The 22,497-nt window shown below is 42.9% G+C and overlaps 3 protein-coding genes across 4 annotated transcripts in view; 1 reads left to right on the top strand and 2 right to left on the bottom strand.

The window, feature by feature from the left end:
• Positions 1 to 8,583, bottom strand: part of coro7 (coronin 7) — a 103,479-nt gene extending 94,896 nt beyond the window's left edge. Inside the window, exons 1-6 of the mRNA XM_070923049.1 lie at positions 8,490 to 8,583; positions 6,306 to 6,402; positions 5,917 to 5,997; positions 5,648 to 5,718; positions 4,314 to 4,500; positions 3,152 to 3,228 (exon numbers count right to left, since the gene is read on the bottom strand). Coding sequence (XP_070779150.1) covers positions 3,152 to 3,228; positions 4,314 to 4,500; positions 5,648 to 5,718; positions 5,917 to 5,997; positions 6,306 to 6,402; positions 8,490 to 8,549 — 573 coding nt within the window. The 5' untranslated portion in view covers positions 8,550 to 8,583. The remainder of the gene's footprint in view (positions 1 to 3,151; positions 3,229 to 4,313; positions 4,501 to 5,647; positions 5,719 to 5,916; positions 5,998 to 6,305; positions 6,403 to 8,489) is intronic.
• A 419-nt stretch (positions 8,584 to 9,002) lies between these two features.
• On the top strand, positions 9,003 to 13,973 carry dnaja3a (DnaJ heat shock protein family (Hsp40) member A3a). Of its 2 annotated transcripts, XM_070922489.1 has the most exons (12): positions 9,003 to 9,246; positions 9,812 to 9,948; positions 10,047 to 10,130; positions 10,282 to 10,488; positions 10,624 to 10,776; positions 10,856 to 11,003; positions 11,640 to 11,704; positions 11,947 to 12,075; positions 12,172 to 12,287; positions 12,466 to 12,563; positions 12,713 to 12,848; positions 13,141 to 13,973. In XM_070922489.1, the coding sequence occupies exons 1-11, from the start codon at positions 9,003 to 9,005 to the stop codon at positions 12,832 to 12,834; spliced, it is 1,503 nt and encodes a 500-aa protein (XP_070778590.1). In that variant the 3' UTR covers positions 12,835 to 12,848; positions 13,141 to 13,973. The 2 variants fall into 2 exon arrangements, with proteins under 2 accessions (XP_070778590.1, XP_070778592.1); XM_070922491.1 differs by lacking the exon at positions 12,713 to 12,848 and having other exon boundaries at positions 9,039 to 9,246.
• A 1,879-nt stretch (positions 13,974 to 15,852) lies between these two features.
• hmox2b (heme oxygenase 2b) lies at positions 15,853 to 19,822 on the bottom strand. The gene is made up of 6 exons (XM_070922492.1): positions 19,772 to 19,822; positions 18,266 to 18,382; positions 18,038 to 18,155; positions 17,421 to 17,912; positions 16,848 to 16,971; positions 15,853 to 16,721 (listed from the first exon to the last, which is right to left on the bottom strand). Exons 2-6 carry the CDS (start codon positions 18,346 to 18,348, stop codon positions 16,594 to 16,596), a joined length of 945 nt encoding a protein of 314 aa, XP_070778593.1. The 5' UTR covers positions 18,349 to 18,382; positions 19,772 to 19,822; the 3' UTR covers positions 15,853 to 16,593.
• Between the last annotated feature and the right edge of the window lie 2,675 nt (positions 19,823 to 22,497).

Below are 22,497 nucleotides of genomic sequence, written 5' to 3' on the forward strand. Positions count from 1 at the left end.
CTGTGAGACTGTGATCACAGCAGACATACGGGGCTGATAGCAGGTAATAAGTATAAGGGCTTAGTCTAAACCACGCACAAACTTAACACACATATACATGTCAAAGGGAATCAGGAGGCTAGCAATGAGACAGTCAAGCACACACACACACACACACACACACACACACACACACACACACACACACACACACACACACACACACACACACACACACACACACACACACACACACACACACACACACACACACACACACAGAGGAGCACCATGCAACATTCAGCCATACACAACACTGTTGAAACCAATGATCAGCGTGAGCTTCAGCTGCTCTTCATCCTGCTTTCCTCAGCAATCCAAGAGGGGATTTATTTGCTGTTTATTAGCTTGAATAGCAAACAGTGGGGTTTCCTAATGTGCCCTTTCTCTATCTGCCTCCCTCTCTCTCTCTATCTGTGTGTGTGTGTTTGTGTAGCCCACCCACGAACATGATGCCCCAAGGCTACGTCTTCAGGCCTCTGTGACCTGGGCCTAAGCCAAAGGCTCAGAGAGCAGTGCCAGAACAACACACACACACACACACACACACACCACATTACCTCTGGAACATTGTTGCGAACATTCATTATTGATTAATTGTGCAGATTATTTACCAGACACACACACACACACACACGTCTGCTGTACATATAAAATTAAGCTCACTCACTGCCATATCAAGCTAAGTGTTAACAACAACATGAGGGAGGAAACTATCTGGCAGTGCAAACACTCAGATGAGGGGCTGCTCACGTACAGATGTGTCCACCAAGCAACCACACACACACACACACACACACACACACACACACACACACACACACACACACACACACACACACACACACACACACACACACACACACACACACAAGCAAACACACAAGCAAACACACAAGTAAACACACAAGTAAACACACTCTCTTAAGCCTATGACAATAACCCATATATACACACAAACACCTCGACTCATAAACGCACAGATGGAAGGTCAGGATAGCCGTGTGTGCTTGTGTGTGTGTGTGTGTGTGTGTGTGTGTGACAGCAGCTGTTTAATCAAAGTGACGGAGCCTCACTTTCAAGCTGCTAATGAGTTTTCACTGCGAGTCTTCAGCACACAACTTTCACATGTATGCAAACACAAACACGGACGGTGGGAATCTTCAACCAGGGATTCTCTCTCTCCCTCCCTCCCTCCCGTTCCCAGTCTCCCATGGTTACCAGTGTCACAGCCTGTTGTGATTGGCAGCTTGAGACTGCAGGATCCCCCTCATCTATCACACTCTTCTCACAGCAGGAAATATGGTATGGAGCTCAGTTATAATGTGACTTTCAAAATTCAAGGTGGACCGTGGCACCATAAATCGAGTGACACCTCATTTCTAAACAGCACACCACCCTGTCCCGTCCATCAGTTGGCTAAACACAGGCTTCCCTCCCTCTCCACTCGTACTACCTGTGGATTTGCTTTCCCTAAAATGAATGCCGCCTTTCTCCCTCCAAGTGTGTTATAAATATACATCTCTCAAGGTCCAAACGAGGCCTGTCATGATTCCTGCTCTTTGGGGTGGTGGTCTCCCCCTCATCTTCCCCCCCAGCTCTGTGCCCCAATGTTTACCCTATGGGAGGGCTGGGGGGATTGGACCCACATGTTGGCGGGCCCTATTTGCTTTAATAAGTTGGATCGGAGAGATTGAAAGGGGCCTTTTGGGTTAAATGACACCAGAGCCAACAGGGCAAGAACCTCTGGGGCCCCCCGACTCTGATCTTGGCTCACCTCCCCCCCTCCCTTTCTTTTCAGGTGCCTTGTCCTTTCAGGCTACATTGGTAGCTCTGGTGAGAATGATTATCCTGTCAAGGTAAATGTCAGGACTGGGACGTAGCCTGTGATGGGTGGAGTAATTTGTTACTTGTCAGAGCAAAGACAAACAACGGGGATTGGACTGACAATCATACCTGTTAAGTACGCACATGTGGTGGATTTTTGTGTCAACGTTTATTCCGTCTCAAGCACAAGTACGCTCATCATGTCTTGTCTGAAGTATACACCAGGGCCCTCTGCCTCATTTTCACATCAATCAGTCTGTGTTTGGTCTCAATGAGGATGTAAATACATAAAGAAACTCACTGTGGTGCAAAATCTGAGTATAAAAACTGCCAACAAATAACTTGTTCACCTCAACTGATGAAAATGCCTCTAGCTCTTCCTATAACTCAAATATATTCATGAAACAATTCCACCTCAACTCATAAATCCCTTCTTTCTCTGCCCCCTGCTCATAAACCCAACCTCCCTCCTTCCTCCTCTTACACAAAATATTAACAACCTAATGGAAAGCCCTTCAAGCTGTGTGATTATTTCCTGGTGATACCGATGAGAACGGGGCCATATGGATGCATAAAAACCCAGGGAGACTTTTAGCTTTTCGCTGCATGCTACATAACTACTGTACACGTCAAAGAAGTGAAGGTCGCCAGCTCCAGATTAGATGTAAACCAGCACCAAAGATGGGAGGGTTCAAAGGGACATACAGGGGTGAGTGCTGGGGAGCAGGGGGTTCAGGGGTCAGGTGGGGTCACGACAAAACAAAAACCCTGATAGATTTATTCTTCACACACAGACTCGTGCCCTTGTCAGTGCCCTAATTAACAAGTTAATACACTTTCAAGTCTGATGAGGAAAAATCTCCACGGGTTCTTTATCAACTGTGGCCAAGGTTTCTTTCTTCGTCGTCATTATTACAGTACTAAAACAAACTGGCTATTATCTTTTACGTCATAGGGCTTTCCAAGTTTGTTATTTTTTCCTCTAAAGAACTGCTCACTAATTCCTAATCCAATGTGTGGTGTGATCCACGCCCTTTTTATGAGCTTTACCCTTGTTGACATTTTGATTGAATAAACCCCATATAAACAGATAAGGAGCAGCAGTGTCCAATGTGAGGCATGGTGCACTGAATGTGACCCACTGGCTGCATCTAGTGGTCACACACTGCAACTACAGCAATCAAACTTGGGTCCATACAGGAATAAAGATGTCTGGGGAAGAAAACAAACTTTATCATGCTTTAAAACATATATATATATATGGTGCAGTGTAAGTTGTCATCACCTTGCAGGAGGAGGCTAGCAGGGAACCGTCCTGTTTCCAGCTCAGACTCTGCAGTTGGTCACTGTGCTGCTCCAGAACTACAGACACACACACACATAGTCATTTAGAGAGGTGGGAGAAGGACAGGACTAGAGACACAATGTTGATGTTAGACAGGGACACAAAAAAAATAAAAAAGAAAGGTTTAGAAAAAAAGAAGAAACATGATGCTACATACTGTGAACACAGCATGACGGCACAGATACAGACAAGACAGAGAACACGACAGACAACATCTGAGAAAAAATGCAAGGGAGAGATGAAGCCATAAATCAAGCACACAAAATTCAGAAAACATATAATAATAATACAAAGTATGGATGATTGTCCTTATATGAGAGAAATACGAGCATGACACATGTTAGGCTGCAGTGCCGTAAGTGAGCACAGCACAGCTTGTGTGAATTGTTCAGTTTCACTATGACACCACACAGATGAAAAAAGATGAGGGGTGCACTTAAGATATTTACATACAAAGTGGTTTGACTTAAACAGTAAAGAAAAAAAACAAGAACCCAAACACACACACACAAATATAGATTTTTATCATTCAGACATGACTGTTCCTCAATCACATATGAATGAGGGTGATGAAAGCCGGTGTGTGGGGGTACAGCGCATGAAAAGTTGGATCAGCAGTGAGCAGCAGCAGCCAGGCCAGCTGTCATGGGATTGGGAAGGGGCGAAGTGTTTGTGGTGGAGGGAGGGGAGGGTGAGGCCAGAGGATAGTGACTACATCCTGAGGCCAGTCCGGGGAGACTGGGACCAGGACTGCAAACCAAAACATTACCTCTGCTGCTCCGGCACATAGACAGAGCCACAGGGCTGTAAAACGTAGGCAGTGTCAGTCAGACAGTCCCCAACGAAAAAAAAAAAGGAAACCAACCACTTCACTTCACTCCACTCCAAATATATATATATATTCATGTTGCACATAGAAACAAAAACAGGCAACACCGAAAACTGAAGACTAACTGACAGAGACTGAAATGTTAAACACAATAGACAGTGCATGATGTACGACAAAGACTTTGACAACATTTTGGTTGTGGTGTGTGTTTCAATATAAACTGTGCACACAAACAAACGTGTGTACATCACTCATGTCGCCAGCTGTAGCTACCTGCTAGTGGTGCATCCTGGCAGCTGGTGTCCCAGATCAGGAGGGACTTGGTGGCGCCGACGGCCAGCAAACCAGAGGAGGTGGGGTGGAAAAGCACCAGCTCCAGCCTGCCCTGACCCGGATGCAGGGTCAGCTCCGGACTGCTGGGCTGCTGCAGCTCTGGATCACACAAACGCCACAGCTTCACCTGTACGCACAGAGAGAGAGGGAAACACCACACCTTACAATTCACACATCTAATCTTCTCCTCCTAACCAGCAGGAACTTTTCTCCACTCTTTTCTCCTTCCACTTCAATGGAAACAGTCCTCAGTGAATTTCTGCTCATTTGAACATTAAATGAAATGGTTGGGATCTGTCTAATCTGAAGCCACACCAGACAGGTCTGGTATGACTGAACCAGCAGACAACTGTAGTCAGTTCTGCATGAGTTGTGGACATTTCGATGTAGATGCAGCATCACACCCAGAGATGAAGTGATGTCTCTAGATGTTCTAGCTAAATGATACCGCACTGCATAATTCAGGGTTTGTGCTCAGCCTTGGATTTCTGGTTGATGCTGACATATGAGAGCAGATGAAATGATACTGCATTATAATGAGTTCATTTTAAGTCTGGAAAAATACATTCCCTCAGTCATATTTCTCTCTAATTTACTTGCTCAGCACAACCCAGCTGGCGAAAGAATATGTCCTGTTGGCGGAAGATAAGAGGAACGAAAGTGCGCTGCAAATCCTGGGCACTGCAGACCACTCTGGTCAGTGTGTGTGTTGTAGGTCTGTGTGTGGCAATACTTGTGTGTGTTTACACAGGTTCCGGAGGTAAACCGAGCTGCTGAGTCTGAAGATGCAGACGCACGCTCAGCAGATTCCAGTAAGCTAGGGCACCTGTGGCCGGGGATAATGTGCTGAGAGGAGGGAGTCTTCAAAAGGTTTAAATAACAAAAACCGAGCAGGTTCATGTCGTATTCAAAGCTCTGGCCAGGAACAACAAAGCCTGAGAGGATGGAAAGTGGACTAATGTGTAAGTATACGCCAACAAGTTATTGTGTATATTTTTTTTACTTTTATTTTTCACTTAAATATTGTCAAGGTGTATATTTTTATTTTCTATTTCTTATTTTTATATTTTGTACATACTTTTAGTCCTAAATTTATGTTACTTTCTACTCTTGAATGGGAGCACCGGTACTGTACAATTTCCCCCCGGGGATCAATAAAGTATTTCCGATTCTGATTCTGATTCTGACAAGAAAAAACAACATTAATACAAAGAAAGAGAAAAAGGAAAAGAGGAACAAATGAAGGATGGAAAGGAGGGCATGAAAGAGCTCACCGTTTCATCTCCAGAGCATGTTGCCAGGAGACTTTCATCAAAAGGAGAAAAGTCCATATCAGTCACCAGATCTGACAGAGAGGAAGACAAACAAATGGAAAATAATAATTAGATCAGGGTCACAGCTTAATTTCTGAGTAAATGCATTTGCATTTCTCATGTGATTAGTTTTTTTTTTAAGAGACCAGAGCGTCCTTGAGGGTTGGAGAGGTGGCAGAGGGAAACAAGAGGACTGAGATGTGCTGACAAAAGTATAAAAGACAAACTACCAGAATGGCAGGAAATCTGGGTGACTGTCCATTGGCCATCAGAACCAGGTTTGACTGAGGACAGGCCCAGCATACCTCCACCTGCAAACACATACACAGAGAATGTCATTGAACCTGCTTTGTGAGTCTTTATAGTATACTTTCCATCCAGCTCACAGTGAATTTTTGGGGTCTGAACACCGTAAATGAATGCATCTTCAATAACTATTCAGTCACAGAAGTAACACGTGAATAACATCATGTCTTATTTCTTGGGAAATCCTTTTCGTTTGATTTTAACTTGATTCAGTCGTCTCCATATTCTGAACAGACTGGTAGCACAAACAGGGCTGAAGCTCTACAAAGTGGATCCTTCTGCCTACGTGCTGACCACACTTTTACAGCCTTACCAGCCTGCTCAGTGTTGAAAGCCACCAGCTTGGAGCTCGCTTTGATGTGGTTCCCCTGGCAGGAGAAGGAACCGGCTCGGACATTGTTGATCCATTCCTGGATTTAAAAGACAGGGAGAGCACAAGTAAGGGATCATAATGAATGAAACAAGGGTGTGATCGTGCACATAGACAACTGTGGTCAGAAAACATCACAGAGAGAAACAGAAATGTCATTCAAGTGTTTCATCAGTCTGCTGACACAGCTAGAATAAAATTAAGTGAACACAGAAACAAACAGGAAGCATTTAGCTGAGGGCACGCGCACACACACGCACACACACGTAACTGCCTCTGAAAAAGTGTTGAGGAAGTGGAAGAGCTCCCTGCGTTGCACAGCGGAGACCTCTTAAAACCTCTTTCATAACGTTAACAAGGCAAGAGCAGCAAGAGGACAGAGCGTCTGTACAACACACTCCAACAGCTACTGCTGCGCTGCTAACAGAAAACTGTTAGAGAGCAACCAGGACAGACACTTGGCCTACAGAGGGCACTTAACAGCTGAAACAGCTCTGCTGAGGAAAGATGTAACACTGCTCTGTTTATGCACCCATGCATTTCAAAGCAGCCTTCAACAAGCATGCATCTATCCTAACAGGACTACATATTCTGCAAGTGTGTCTGTCAAAAGAGAAGTAGACATAATGCAAATGTGTCGCTGGTGTGACAGAAGCTCACACCCAAGCTGTGTGTTTAAGTTAAAGTTGTAAGTAAGACCCCAATGAATAACAATCCTACACTTGATTTCTTCTGATTTAGCCACATAAAAGGTTGTGCTTATTATAATTCTCAAGATTACACGTCCTTACCACTACCTGCATAAGAGTCTTATTCACTTTCTCTTGAACTAAATCTCATTAGGACTTCAAACAGGTACAACCACTCGACTCTTTTTCAGCGTCCAGAGATAGAATTACTGTATCTGGAGCATCCTGTCCTGCATGGATAACATCAAGGACACTTGACACGCTTGTGTTTGTCTGCATTTTTCTCAGGATTAAAGAGTTAGGCTGTGAATCCATCCGCAGGCCCATGACTAGAGCCTTGGCACCAAAACAGACAGTTCAGACACCTCAGAGGCAGCCAAATTAGAGCAGACTAAATTGATTCCCAGACAACTCCAGTGACTACTCTTCCACCATGTGGAAAATTCAAGCTGTTCTGGATAATCTGAGGAGAAAACATCCCACTCATCTTTGATTTCTTGTCTCTTTAAATCCCTATGAGCCTGCCGCTCCTCTCACTTTCTGTTCATTGCCCCATTTTCTCTCTTGTTCAGTGTTTGATATGACAGCTCCGGCCACATGACTTGAGCACTGGAATAGTCAGTCACACATATTCATTGGTCTGTTGTGTGAAGGGCTACTTTAACATTCACAGCAGCAAAGCACCACCTGCTGTCTCAGATCCTGTGCAGAGATTGGAAAGATACCAAGGCCACCCGCTGTCTCTGTACATGCCAGGAATTTTAGTGCCTCAGTAAAAACAAGGTAGGGGATTACATAATCCACCTCAGCAAGGAGAGCTGCAGGCGTTGCGACTTGAAACAAATGGGTCAAGAGGACAAGAAAAATGGCAGGTTTGCATATTAGTATGCAAGACACTCCAGTGCCGTCCAGACATGTCGCCTCTTGCAGCCGACAGGACAATTAGCACTGAAAGAGAGGCATCGTGATAGTAAAACCACTTCACGCATCATGATAGTAATACCACTCCGCGCATTTGCCATTCAAATGTTCATCTTCCCCTTTGGCTGACATAGCAAATCTGTGCATGTCCAACATCGCTCCAAGTGTGCAGTCAAAAAATGTGCAATACCACATGATAATTGTAAAGCCATGAGAAAACTCAGCTATAATATAATAGCATGATGATGGGCGTCAACATCCGATGTGGGCTAGCAGCCCCATGCAACCACATGTCTCGTAGTTTTCACCAGTAGCCTATAGTTCGTGTGGATACTAGTGTGTGGATCCAGATTTTCGTATAGTTCTCTCAATACTATGCAGCCTTCCAGATGCAGGAAGTTCAACATCCCTTGCAGGCAGGCGTTCCCCAAAACACTACTTAAGTAGCCCAGCTAATGACCAATGCTAATGTTAGCTAGGAAAACTGGCTCTACCCAGACGATCGTGAGCTACTCACATCTTTCTTGGCAATTTTCGGAGTGGTGTTTTTGAATTTCGAGGTCTTAAAGCGATTCATGCTGCCCTCTCAAATTGACTTTCGTGCCTTCCGGGTGTCTCTGTCGAGCTGGTTGGTACTCGGCAGAGGACTCCTGCTACAGCTGACAGTTCAGGTTGGCCGCGCAGTGTCCGCTCGCTTTGCTTCACACAGCTGTCCGGTTGGGCGGGGTTTACCCCTTTCCAAGCACGAAAGAACGCACTGCTCTGTCACGTGCTACCCCGGGTCTTAAAACATGTGCATCCTTTTTTTAACTTGACACTTGTGACGCTCGTTTGCGCAATGCAACTGATCATTTTTGAATACTTTTTGTCAGTCCTAATTGTTATCTGTTGGAGCAACTTGCGTAGAGTTTAAAAAGAGCAACAGTAAGATTTAAGATAAACTTTTGAGGCTCGTTTTTCTTGAGAGAGCATCATCTCGAAACAACTAGAATGTCTTTGCGCTGTCGGTGACGCCCACTCCGCCCCGGACATGCGCAGTGTGTCCGGAGCAGCGGTAGGTGAAAGAATGATGGCGTCCTCGGCTGCCCGCTCCTCCTCACGCTGGATTACAGTCATCGTGTCCTCTGGACATCGCAGGGCCGTCAGTGCGGTTGTCTGCGCTGGCCATGGAGGCGTCCGCAGTATTTCTACACTGGGAGCGGAAAAGCTGTGGCGGGGAGGGAACCTGATGTGTGGCGGAGCAGGGAAAGCGTTGACATTGAGAGGACTGTCAGGTGAGTGGTGTATTGGCCTAGCCTAGGCTAGGCTAGGCTAAATTTGTTGAAATGTCTGATTTACTCGTGTGACGCAGGGTAAAATAACTAAATTGACGTAGCTTGATAAGGGCTCAAGCGAGCATTAAAGATAAGATGAGCTTGTAACACAAACGCGTTTCCTTATGTGCACGTAGAGATACTTAATAATGTGATGCAACCAGTTTAGCTAACTTTGGTTTGCAGTCATCAAGTTGCATTTGAAAGGGGTTGAGGCCAGTGTTGCATCGTATTCTGCGACCCATCAGATTATGTGGCAAAGTGTTTCCCCTTACATAGCCCTAATGTCAACCAGGCATCTCTGTGACGCCTAACCATACTCAAACCCCAAGGGGAACTCGCCAAGACTGAATTTCAGAACTTGTTTTATTGTCAACAGTCTTTGTTGTTGCTATTGGCAGAGCCACTAAGCGTATTGTTTAAATCATCTCCAGTTATCAAGTGCTGCCTGAATGCAGTTATAATGCAGAACTACTGTTCTAAATGGTATTTACATAAACCTTTACTATGTTGTGACACTTCTCAGGTATCAAATCCCCCCATGCTGTCACCACACTGCCCTTTCACACAAGTGCCCCTGCTAGCAGCAAGCAGGACTTCTACCAGATCCTTGGCGTACCTCGCACGGCGACCCAGAAAGAGATCAAGAAAGCCTACTACCAGGTCTGCTCCTGCCTGACATACACTCACAGCTTGTATTGACTTACAGACAACCAATCATCACAGTAGTTGACAGTGTGTTTGTGTCTGTTGTCCCTTAGATGGCCAAAAAGTATCACCCTGACACCAACAAAGATGACCCACAAGCCAAGGAAAAATTTGCTCAGCTGGCTGAAGCTTATGAGGTTTAGTCTCAGTCTTTATTCAAGCTTTCACTTGACACATCTACTGTATAATTTCCCTTGTGTGTTCTACAAATAGTCATCTCCTCCAGGTAAAACCATCTCATTAGAATAACAAATGAACCTCTAAAACCTTGCTCCATGTTTCTCTCAGGTCCTGAGTGATGAAGGAAAGAGGAAGCAGTACGATACGTACGGTTCTATGGGCTTTGACGCTGGTCAGGCCGGTGGAGGGCAGCACTACTGGACTGGACAGGCCAGCCATGTGGACCCAGAGGAGCTCTTCCGCAAGATCTTTGGGGAATTCTCTGGAGGCCGAGGCTTTGGAGACTTCAATGCCATATTTGATCAGCCACAGGAGGTTAGTGGAATACTGTAAAATGGGAGTGAAACCTTTGATTTAGCTTTTGAGAGCTCATCTGGTTCTCATTTGGTCATTTTTATTGGTGCATATTAAGAGTGATGCATTTCTGACACCCTCTTGTTTCCGACACAGTACATCATGGAGCTGACGTTCACTCAGGCAGCAAAGGGAGTCAACAAAGAGATATCCGTTAACATAGAAGCAGCCTGCCAGCGCTGCGACGGTAAGGGCCACGAGCCAGGCACCAAAGTCCAGCACTGCCACTTCTGCAACGGCTCCGGCATGGTAAGAGCTCCGACACTCTGCCTTTCTTCAAAGAACATTTGTGTTTTATTACTAAACGCGTGCATTGTCCTCCCTGTAGGAGACGGTGAACACGGGCCCGTTTGTGATGCGCTCCACGTGTCGTCGCTGTGGTGGCAAAGGCACAGTCATCTCCACCCCCTGTCACTCCTGCCGTGGGGCGGGGCAGACCAAGCAGAGGAAGGCTGTGATGGTTCCTGTGCCTGCAGGTCAGTCTCACTTAACTGTCTGTTCTACTGTTTACATACTGTAAATACCTCAAGGATATATTCTCTTACCGCTATTAATGAGCATGAAAATCACCCAGCAGTGTATTAGCCATAGTCAGAAGTAACTACTCTCTGCTCAGCTGACTTGTTGTAGGCAAAATCTGTGAATAAAAAGGGCTTAAAAGTATAGCTACACTGCTGAATGTAATTCATAATTTGGATGAAATGCCTGTTGTATGTTTTTATAGCATTTTTTTTTTAAATCTACAGTCATTGCAAAAAATATTGTTTCATTATGCCAGAACTGGAAAAATGGAAATAAATTATTGCGTTTCTCCAGTTAAACCTGCACTTTGTCTTGAATTTTTATTTGTTTTTTGCTTCTTAATTGCCAAATAACCTTCCATATTATTGTGTGAAACTGTGAAAATATTTCCCCACATAACACATAATAAAGGCATAAAGTAAATAGTTTGATCCTTGACTGAAATTAAATCTGTGGGTTTAGGCTCTTCACAAACCATAATGGTCAGAAGAAAAGTAAAAGCAGAACTTAAAATTGTAGTCCACCTGTGTATGAAATCGGGCTGACCATGATTCTGCATTTGTCAAGAATGTGTTTGTTTTTGCTTTAAGGAGTGGAGGATGGTCAGACAGTCAGAATGCCAGTTGGGAAGAAGGAGATCTTCATCACATTTAGGGTGAGTATCTTCATCAGCTCCTTAGTATCAGTACTGATGTCACAACAAAGCCAGGCCAGAAATAAACAAGCTCTCCATGAAGTGCACGTTATAATGAGATTGTCTTGTAGACTAGCATTGAGCTGTCTGAGCTGTTTGACTTGGAATTAACACAGTTCAGACAACCAGTGGTGCACTGCCTTTTGACGTTTTGATGAAATGTGTGATTGGTTGTGATGTGTTCTGGGTTGGTGTCTTTCCAGGTCCAAAAAAGTCCTGTGTTCAGGAGGGAAGGGGCAGACATCCACTCTGACCTTTTTGTCTCTGTGGCACAAGCCATCCTGGGCGGCACGGCCAGGACGCAGGGCCTTTATGAAACACTAAACTTATCAGTAAGTAGACGCATACATTCTCAGGTTTCTCCTCTAATGGGGAAACATTTCAAATCAATACAGTGTAATAAATGACTGGATTTTCCTTGTCTTCAGATCCCCGCAGGCATCCAGACAGACCAGAGGATACATTTGGCAGGGAAGGGAATCGCTCGTGTCAGTGGCTATGGCTATGGAGACCATTATGTCCATGTCAAAGTAAAAATACCCAAGTAAGACTCCACACACAAGCAGCCTTGTTCATCTTTTTGCTACAATGCTGCATTTACACCTGATGGGGCCATGAGAGGGCCGTGTGATTGAGTACAATGACTTGTTGTAGTCTAGAAGAAAGGGGATAAAAACTGTTTCCCGATCACAAGGATCATGAGACGCTGTTTTCCTGTGCAGGACACTGACAGACAGACAAAAATCCCTGCTAATGAGCTACGCTGAGGACGAGACGGAGGTGGAGGGGACGGTGAGCGGTGTCACTGCCACCACCACAGGTAAGGGGACAATCTCGCTGACAGAGCTACCTGTCCCTGTAGTCTAGTTGTTTTACTTGATACATCTCTGATCGACTGAAATAGGATTCTAGGACAGGAAGTTGTACCTAGTCGAAAGCCTGGCTGATGCAGTGTTAATCTCTGTCCAGATGGAGGCAGCAGTGGTAAGCGGTCAGAGGCAGGGCAAAGCGGACGTAACAAGAAGGAAGGAGAGTTGAAACAAGAGGGGGGCTTCTTCTCCAAATTAAAGAAATTGTTTAGTTCTTCCTGACAGCCACAAACCAGGTAGGACTGGTATGGATTTATTTCTGCCACTCCACTTTTTCTGCTCTGTTCTTCACAAATAGATGTGATGCATTATGCAACACTTTACTTTTTGGATAATTATCTGGTTCGTGGCTGTCACATAATAACACTGATGCATGCACGCCTGCAATCAGCTGGATGTCTAGTCAGTCTGGGATGTCCTAAATGTCTGGTCTGCATCTATTACATGGCGTTGTTTTTCAAACTGGGACTGCCTTGACTTTACCACGAGTCCACTTTACAACCTTTTTCTTTTTCCTTCTTCTTAAAGGTAAAAGGTCATCCTGGAACTGAGACGCTTCATCAGTAGATCAGAGGGCAGAAGGGAGGACAGCGTAAAAGCAAGAAGAGCCACATTATGAAGGGACAGGTGGTTGAGGAGTATTGGGTGTTGGATGAGGCCCACAAAGGTTCTGGACGGATCAGTAGGGACCTACCTACCAAGCCCAGCCCCAGATTACCTGCTCTGTTCCTCTCCCAAAGTGTATTCCCACACAAGAGGATGTCCCAGTGCACCAGTCACCTCTCTGTCAAATGTCCATTGAGGTCATTTGGGCAGCAAAGACTCATCATTCATCACAGTCGTGCATGAAGGTTTTCTGTCAATCACCGTAAGAAAAAATGCTGATAACAGAATCAATCCTACAGATAGTCAAAAGTTTTATTAGGGATGAAATGACCCTCCTGTTATTAATCCTTTTGTTATGTATGTTTTGGTTATTTTCATGAATGCTTGAATTTACCTTAAAATTCTCATCGATGTCGGTTCCAACAGGTTGAACATAACCAGGCTAGCTTCATGTTTACCTTTGAGTTTCAGTGTTGGACACTGTTGGACAGTGTAGAGGTGTGTCTGCACTGCAGTTGATGATCAGTCTACTGTCTCTGATTGAGGGCTAAACTGTGGAAAGTTAATGTTTGGCTCAGGTTTTCCTGAACTGTGTTCCTCTTTTTACCCTTTAAATTACGAGAGTAAATTCATTAGGAGCTCTGCACCTTCATTACATTTGTACATAGACGATTGTGGTGTCACATAGAAGAGATATACTGCACGTCTACAATAAAGCTATGGTCTGGGAAAAGAATGCTTCGACTGTCTAGACATTAATGTGAAATCACGTTAATATATTAAAGGTATTCATACATATTTTGTTCACCTTTTATTTAGATACAATATAATGCAACCCAAAACACCACAAAGGTAGGATAGTTTTATGGAGAGCTATTGTGTTCGATTTTAATTGTTCAGGTTCAAGAAACTAGCCTGACTTTTTACTTTTGAATAACTATTAGCCTCATTTTCAACAACTTTTCAGATAATGAGCTGTTGTCTTCAAATGAGATATTTTCTGTTTCATATTACATGGTACATTAAGATGTAGTCTCGACAAACTTCATTACTGTAGGCTGTTAATAGAAGGATGGTGTAGCACTAACAAAAATGTGAAAGCTTTATGGATTCATCTTTTTAGAACAATCTTCAAGCCAAGAAACTAATTAAGTATGCATTAAAGAAATCATCCCTTTATATTTTTATTGTGGTTAAAAACACCAATCCAAAGGAATCACCTTTATTTCAGCATGAGCAGGAAAACAGAATTTATTCATTATAGACAGCACAACATACTCCTGGGTTTTCCCTCACATACAATGAGAGTGTTCTAGCCAGTCACTAATAAAGCTTTGTCCGGTTAGATACACAAAGGGATTAAGAGCAGAGTTAATGAAAACGCAAGAGAATTCAAAATCAACATGAATTAGTCATGCATCCCACTCAAAACTACTTGAACTCCTGAGATTCGAGTAAGCGTCCCTTCAATACGTCCAAAAATACTGTAGCATTTTGACACATCACACTAGCATCAAAAACATGAAATAACACTTGGACATTGAACGACAGGAGTATATTAGGGCTGTCTCCGTATTACTCCTCCATATGCTGTGCATCATATTGCCATCTGACTGCAACATGAACCTGAGACACTCAAATACAAAACATCTCAACACGTAGGTTGGCCTGTCTGATCACAGCGCTGCACTACAGCCGTTACCCTGAATGAAGGTGTGCTAATGAAGGAATACTGTACATCCATTTATATGTGAATGTGTTGTGCAAATAAAAAACAGCACAGGAACCTGGTTGACATGTTATCAGCAGGTTTCCTTTGGTACTCCGTGTCCAACAAATCCAAGCAAAGGAACAAAACAAAAACTGCTTGGAAAGATAAAGCAAAGTTAATTAAATGTATTTACAGTGTCAGGATAAATATTTAACTTCAAATCGCAAAACAGTGCAATTACACTGCATTACAGTACACACAGCACAAAATATTCCTCCTTATCTATGTTGTGCACTACAGTACTACAGTATGAACATATGAATAATGATTACAGTCTCAGTGATGATGCATACCAAGAGCCGAGCTGTTAAATGACCTACCTATATATAAGTACCAAACCTGAAGTAGTTCATAATAAACCACAACACTCAGACTCATTTAGCCTTCATGTAGATGAACTACATGTCTATTACGAGGATGTAGACAAACCATTAATATTATAAAAAGACACTTTCCTTTTAAATCACCTCCGTTAACACCTTTGTCCTAATATAGGCTCCTGCGGCAGGTAAAACTGAATCATCAAGTCATTCATTTTGGATAGTTAAGCTCTGCATTTACAGGCAGTTTGTTTGTTTTTTTAGAAATACAAGATGCCCTATTCTGAAACAGACAAATAGTACGTTTGAACATGCATCAGTAGAGATTAAAATGTCTGGTATATTCTGAAAGATATTATTTAATCATACACTTGTCAAAGTGTAGGTGTGCTATATTTTGAGAAATAAAAAAAAGCTTTTGATTCCTATCACCTGTCTCACTGTGTTTTCATTATGTTTGGAACTGCAATCAATGTGTTGAAATAAAAAAATGCAGTATAAAAGGAGACATTTTCTAAATCTACATTTAAAAATAAACCACTGTTCACTGCATAATTAACTCATACATTACTTCCTGTCCTCCGTCTAATTATTATATTTTAATGCCAAAACACCAAGGCCTCATTAACAACCAACACAGCAGACTGCTCAGCAAAGAACCTACTGTACTATTGTACTCATGCATAACATGCGCATAGTATGTTTTAACATGTTTTTACTAAGCTCAGCGTGAATCAATATTGATAATCCATTCGTCGTTATTAATGAATGTTTCACTGTATAGGCGGCATCTAAAAGTCACCAAGCTCTGTCAATCTGGCAGTTTCATTTAAAATTGGGAGAAAATGAGAAATTTATCACAACTAATTTTCACAATGTGTGCTTCCATGACAAAATCAGAAAACAGCTACAGAAGGTAAATACTACCAAACACAGTGGAAGGACACAGGATGGAGGGATAGTCCAAAGAAGGTAGAGAAATAAAAAGACAGAAAGAGAAACTGTAATAAGGTGTAGGTTGATTGATTGATGGATGGATGGATGGATGGATGGATGGATGGATGGATGGAGTCCTAATGGTCCTATAGATCATTTCATTGGAATTCCACCGATTAGAAACAGATCCAAGTTCATTTCAGCTATTAGCAAACATGTAACATTAAATAAACTTGGACCCGTTCAGAGTGTTTGTATGAAACTATGAAATGGTCCACAGTTTGTCTTTCCTTCTATGTTTCTCCCCTCTCTCTCTCACAGCAGCAGAGTGACAGAGTGACGGCTTGATCACATCAGATACCACGCAGCCAATCCAGCCAGAGCAGCAAACCAAGTAGCAAACAGCACCTGTCCTGTAGGGTGTCGGAGTACAGCCATGGCGAGCTGACAGGCGTATGCTGTTCCACCTGATGCCGCTGTGACACAGAGGGAGCACAAAAAGCAGAAAACAAACTTAAACTAGATCCTCATGATAGCTTTCTAAAAGCTTTATCACAGGTTTAATGTCATTAATTTATTCAGAGAAAAGTATAAAAGCATACCTGTTTTGGCAGCATAGTAGGGACACTTGCTGATGTCTCCACCCATTGCTCCATGGACGGGCATGCCAGCATCTAAAACATCCTCCTGGATGGTTTTACCGATCTCCTCCAACTCCTCAAACACCTGCCAGCACAAACATACAGAATGTAAGGTTATCAAGCTTGCTGCTTACTCTGTATTCCTGAAATTGTTCATGGATGAAATAACCAGACAGAAATGTGTGTTTTTGGCTAATCCAGCAAAGTAAACACCTAGTATCATCATCTATATCATATAAAAATTCAATACTGCCAGAAAGCAGACCTCATAAACACTGCCCAAAATACACAGATATACTTACAATGGTATAAAGGGTATGGCACTGATGACTTCAGTAATAAACACAATACCTTCTTAAAAATTCAGTAAAGGATCAAAACAGGCACAAGGAGCACACGGCTTCTGTAATCCTAATTTAACTGCTTCACCATCACCACCAGGGAGCAGATCGCCCACTAGTGTTTCCAAACATAGCTTCCATCTCTTCTTTTCTCTGTCTCTCCCACCTCCATTCCTACTCCCTGGCCTCTTACCTCCATGTTGAACTGGAAGGCCTTGACAGCCTCGTCTACCAGCCTCTTCTTTGTTTCCACGTCCAGTTCCAGCTCGTTCATCCGACTACGGTACAGCTGCTTGAAAGCTTTGGCACTATGGATGGCATCAAACTGATAGAATTCCAGGCCCTCGCCTGTGGGCGGCAGCTTCATGGCTCTCTGCGCCACCTTCTTCAGCACCTGGCCCCCGGACAGGTCCCCCATGTAGCGAGTGTAGGCGTGGGCCACCAGCAGCACTGGGTCCTCCTGCCCTACTTCATGAATACGGTCCACATAGCGTTGGGTGGCCTGGGAGCAGCTGACCTTGCTCCGCCAGTCAGGGCCGTAAAAGTACTCAAGGTCACGGGCCAGGGGCTCATGGCGATGCAGCTCTGCAGGAAAATACAGAGGAGCAAAGTGGGGGTGGTCTTTGTTCCTTTCAATCTCCTCCTCCATGGCTGTATAAGTATAGTAGAGTGCCACAGCACCAAGCTGGGGAAGCAAGAAAGAAAAGTTATTTTGCTTCTTTCTCTTACCTACATGTTTATTACATTTATTCACTCATTTTGTTTGTTAAAGTATTGTTAAAATGTATCCCTGATTTTCTTCAGACTGACCTTGAAGAGCTCTTTGCGAATGCGTCCCCTGAGGAAATCTTTCACAAACTGGGTGTTCTCAGCCTTTTCATGAACCTCTTTGGTCCCTGCTGCCAGCATCTCAGACAGATCCTCAGGACTGGGGAAAGAAAACAGAAACAGAGCAGTATAATGTGTGTTTGCCAGAACCACAACAAGATGATTATTTTGTCATCTCAGTTCACTGTTTTAAAGATAATGATGTTACACCTGGGGTTGTCTTCTTTCTCCTCACATACAGGTCCTGCTCCATTGGACACACTCGTAGTTGTCTCCATCTTCTCTGCTGACATTAGTGGTGTGTTCCTGTCTGCCAGTTAGTTCACCCTACAATCAGTGAAAGACATCAAAGAAGAATTATATTCACATTCAAATGATATGGCATCAGTCACATTTACGTCAATTAAGTCCATTTTATTTGTATAGCCCAATATCACAAATTTGCCTCAGGAGGCTTTACAATCTGTGCAGAATACGATACCCCATTGCACATATGTTACTGAATCTTGAAAAAAGTGTATTGCTTTTGATCAAAGCATATACAACAGTAACTTCTGTAAGATTGTATCATATATCATTACTGTGACCTATATTAGTTACTGCTGTCTAAAAGTGTCCCTTAAGCCAAGATTGCGTAACTGCTTTTCAGAATAAACAAGGGAACAATGTCAGGCTCCAGTGTTCCCTGCGGCTGTAGAGGTCTGTATATAAACAATAACAATACACAAGAGTAACACACATACTATATTTTACATTATTAATTACGTGTCCAGAGTCAGAGAGAAAGGCCACAGAACATGAACGTTCACCAAACACAACCACAGTTACTTGCTCATTACAGTCATCAGGTTTATATTCATCAAATTAAGGCTGTTAACAATGTTCCTCTTACTTTTTCTCTGCAAAATTACTCAACCACTACCAACACCACAATCCTTTGAAACACTTAAGATGTCAAGGAAATTCAGTGCTTCTAGCCACGAATAACAGATAGACAAGCAGGGTAAATTCAATTACAGGATCTATTAACCCTTAGCCAAGGTCTAATCAGGAAAAAGGTATCACCGCGGCTCCTATTCACTGCAGCTGTTGTCCCTGAGATGATGGTCAAAGGAATGATGCCTTCTGCCAGTTTATTCAGCTGCTTTAAGCCTTTGACCTTATTTACTCTGGGAGGAAGATAAGGCAATGCGAGAGTGAAAGCTGATACAGTCTGACAGGAGGTGGCTTGGTTTACATAGGAGAGGCTGCTTCAAACAACACCCAGGCTTGAACTACATGAACACAGCCACACACAAAAAAGCAGCTCACACAACACAGCGCAGGCCTTCTGGCGTTTACCAGAAGTCTCAAAGAACAACTAGTAGAGGGCTAGCTGGTGTTGTATGAGGCGAGTTGTTTTAAGTGATTTACATCAGTTCAGGCGCTCACTGTTATCAGAAATACACCTTTCATCGAGATACGAATAAACGTCTTGCTTGTTACACCTGACGGTAACGTCCTCTAACTTGCTAGGAGCATCATTTTGACATCAACAGCTAACTTTACTGGACGTCGCTAGCTAAGTTAGCTAACAGCCAGCTAGCATTTCAAATAGCTAACAAACTTAAGATTTGACGTAGCGTTACATAACATGGCAGGGTCGACACGTTTATTCATCTATCACATCAATATTAACGTGTTAGAAGGCTTTGGTATCATTTTGACATTACGAACCTTCACCACACCACTCTGCAGACGGTCCGGTTCACTACAAATCAGGCTGGAGATCCAGGACGGAACTGCACGTCCAACTCCGCCCCCACCCGGCTGCTCGCAGTCAGGTGCTTCACCACAGGAAGTGCTGTGGACGCAAAGTTGTTAAAGTTGTAGTTTTTATACAACTACTACTGCTGCTGCTACAACTACCACTGCTGGTACTAGTACTATTACTACTGCCACTCAGTGGTGGAAGAAGTACTCAGATCTTTTTACTTTTAAGTAAAAGTACCACAGTGTAGAAAAGCATAAGCATCAGAATATGCTTAAATTACCAAAAGCAAAAGTAGGCAATTTATTTTGCAGAATACCCCATTTCACAATACTGTATATTATATAATTGGATTATGATTAGTGTTGCATTAATGTGTACATCACTTTAATATTGCAGCTGATAAATGTGGGGTTAATTTGATCATATTTATATAATTATACATATATATTACTTTATATACTGCTGGGTAGCTTCTGAATTCCCTCCTTGGGATTAATAAAGTCTTACTGATACAATAATATCACAATTTATTTGTTGATTATACTTGGATTCTTCCACTACTTCTACTGATAATACTACTAGTAGTACTAATCATAATAATTGTATCAATTGCTATTATTGTCATGGTATTTCTTTTTTAACACAGTTGATAATAAGATCTGTTGGTTCGTTAAAGAATGGTTTGACAAGTGTGAGAGCATGGAGGTCTGTGTATCTGTTGAGTGCAGGGAGGATGTTGGAGTTAAAGGGTGAAGATAACAAACAGCAAGGCCACAGTGAAGAGCGGAAAGAAGGGGAAGTACAAGGAATCCAACTTTCTCTCACAGTTCCCTGTGTTTGATCACAACATCGACCATCGACTCAATAACAAATACAAGTAAATAACACAAATTTGATTTAGGGGTTCATGTGTCACCAAAACACCAGATATCATCAGCAAGACAAAGATCAAAGACCACATCAGCAGGCCAGAAGAGAATAACCACAAGGTGGCATTCCCACCCAGCAAATACCATGGTTTAACAGTTTGACATACAGATCAAAAAGCCCAATCAAATCTTTTGGCTTATCTATAGTTGCTGTTTAAGTTATGTTTTATACTGGAAGTACATAAATTGTGTTTGCTTATATTATGCATGAGTGTCATTCTTGAAAGTGCCTTTTAAATTGATAGCACCACAGTTTACTCAGCTCAGTAGCAAATCTGGAAAAAGGAAATGAAGTATTCCTAATTTCTCCCCCATGATAAGTGTCTTAATCTGTGCTATCAAACAAATTACCCTAAGGCCAAACAAAGTGATTAAAAAGTGATAATTCTTACATAACCACATAACAATATGAGTTTTATCATGCAATTATCTCTGTTATGATGGTGTTTATTGCAGTGCCGTTAAATCAGCTCATAAATTCTTATTTAGTGGAGTGTGAGTATAAAGTGACCCTGGGTCAGTCTCTCCTCTCTTTCCTCCTTTCCAAAGGGCTACCTAAGCACAACGTCAACAAATTTAAAGCTCTGACAGATTGACTCTCTTGCTTGTGGACACTCCCGTAGAGACATGTCTGTCAACACACCTGAATTGTTCTGAATAAAAGACTGTCTACTCACAACCTCTTCAGAAATTCTTAGACGCACTACTATGAAGCCAACTTGTAAGACTCAGTTATACAAATGTTTGCCCTATATATTAGGTTTGAACCAACAACTTGTGTTTTCTACATTGAGATTTGGAGAGGTGAAAGGGGGCAGAGCTGGGCCAGGGCACATCATTGTAATGGATAGTCCACTATCTGCACAGAGTGTACTGTGTAATTACAATGAGTGCTTCCAGATTAACAGGTGTTTGTCCTGAGCCATCCCCGAACACAGAGGCAACCAGAATCTTTCCACTGTTGAACCGAAACATGTTGGTCTGTCCCTCTGGGACAAACAAAACAACTTTCCTTCATGTTATCTTGTTTACAACATGCTGTTGGGGTACTCTGCCAATTACAGATCATAGTTTAATAGTGATTTTGCGATGTTTTTGTGTACATATGATTCATGCATGCTGTTCATGAATTATGTACGAGGTGGTTGTTTGTTTCGCTGAGCAGATTTGTCCATCAGTGTATGATTGTATGCAGGGTGTATTTGAAAGCCTACGTGTATGTTATGCGCTTGTATCTGTGTGTACGCGTATGCATATGGGGGAGAAAAAGTGTATGTGTTTGTGACTGTCAGTGCCTGATATTAGTCTGGCAGCCGGCTGCAGTGTCAGATGCTTGGTTGGCGGGGCAGCTGAGTGCCCCCCTCACTCTGCTACTGAGCCACAGGAGGCTGGTGGGGGGAAAGATGAGCTAACAAGATGATTCACTTCCCTCCAATGGTGCCAGCAAGCTGTTGCCATTACATTAAATTGCTTTGGGAAGTGTTTCTGTGCCACTGATGCAGTTCAATAAGAGAAGAAGGGGGACTTTGTTCTAAAATCGCAGATGGGGGAAGGATTGGCAAAATTCATATCCTCTTGGATGCTAATTTGCCCATTTATAGATGAGAACCTCACAAAATAAGGTGCATGTTTGATAATCATGATCACTGAATGATTCTTTGTCTATATTTTGTTAGTTTTGTTTTGTTTGTCACTCTGCTCTGCTGAGGACCCCATATGTGATTTCAGTATGCTGATTGGATTGGATGGCTTTCAAATGT

The sequence above is a fragment of the Enoplosus armatus genome, chromosome 17 (assembly GCF_043641665.1).
Source record: "Enoplosus armatus isolate fEnoArm2 chromosome 17, fEnoArm2.hap1, whole genome shotgun sequence".
NCBI lineage: Eukaryota > Metazoa > Chordata > Actinopteri > Centrarchiformes > Enoplosidae > Enoplosus > Enoplosus armatus.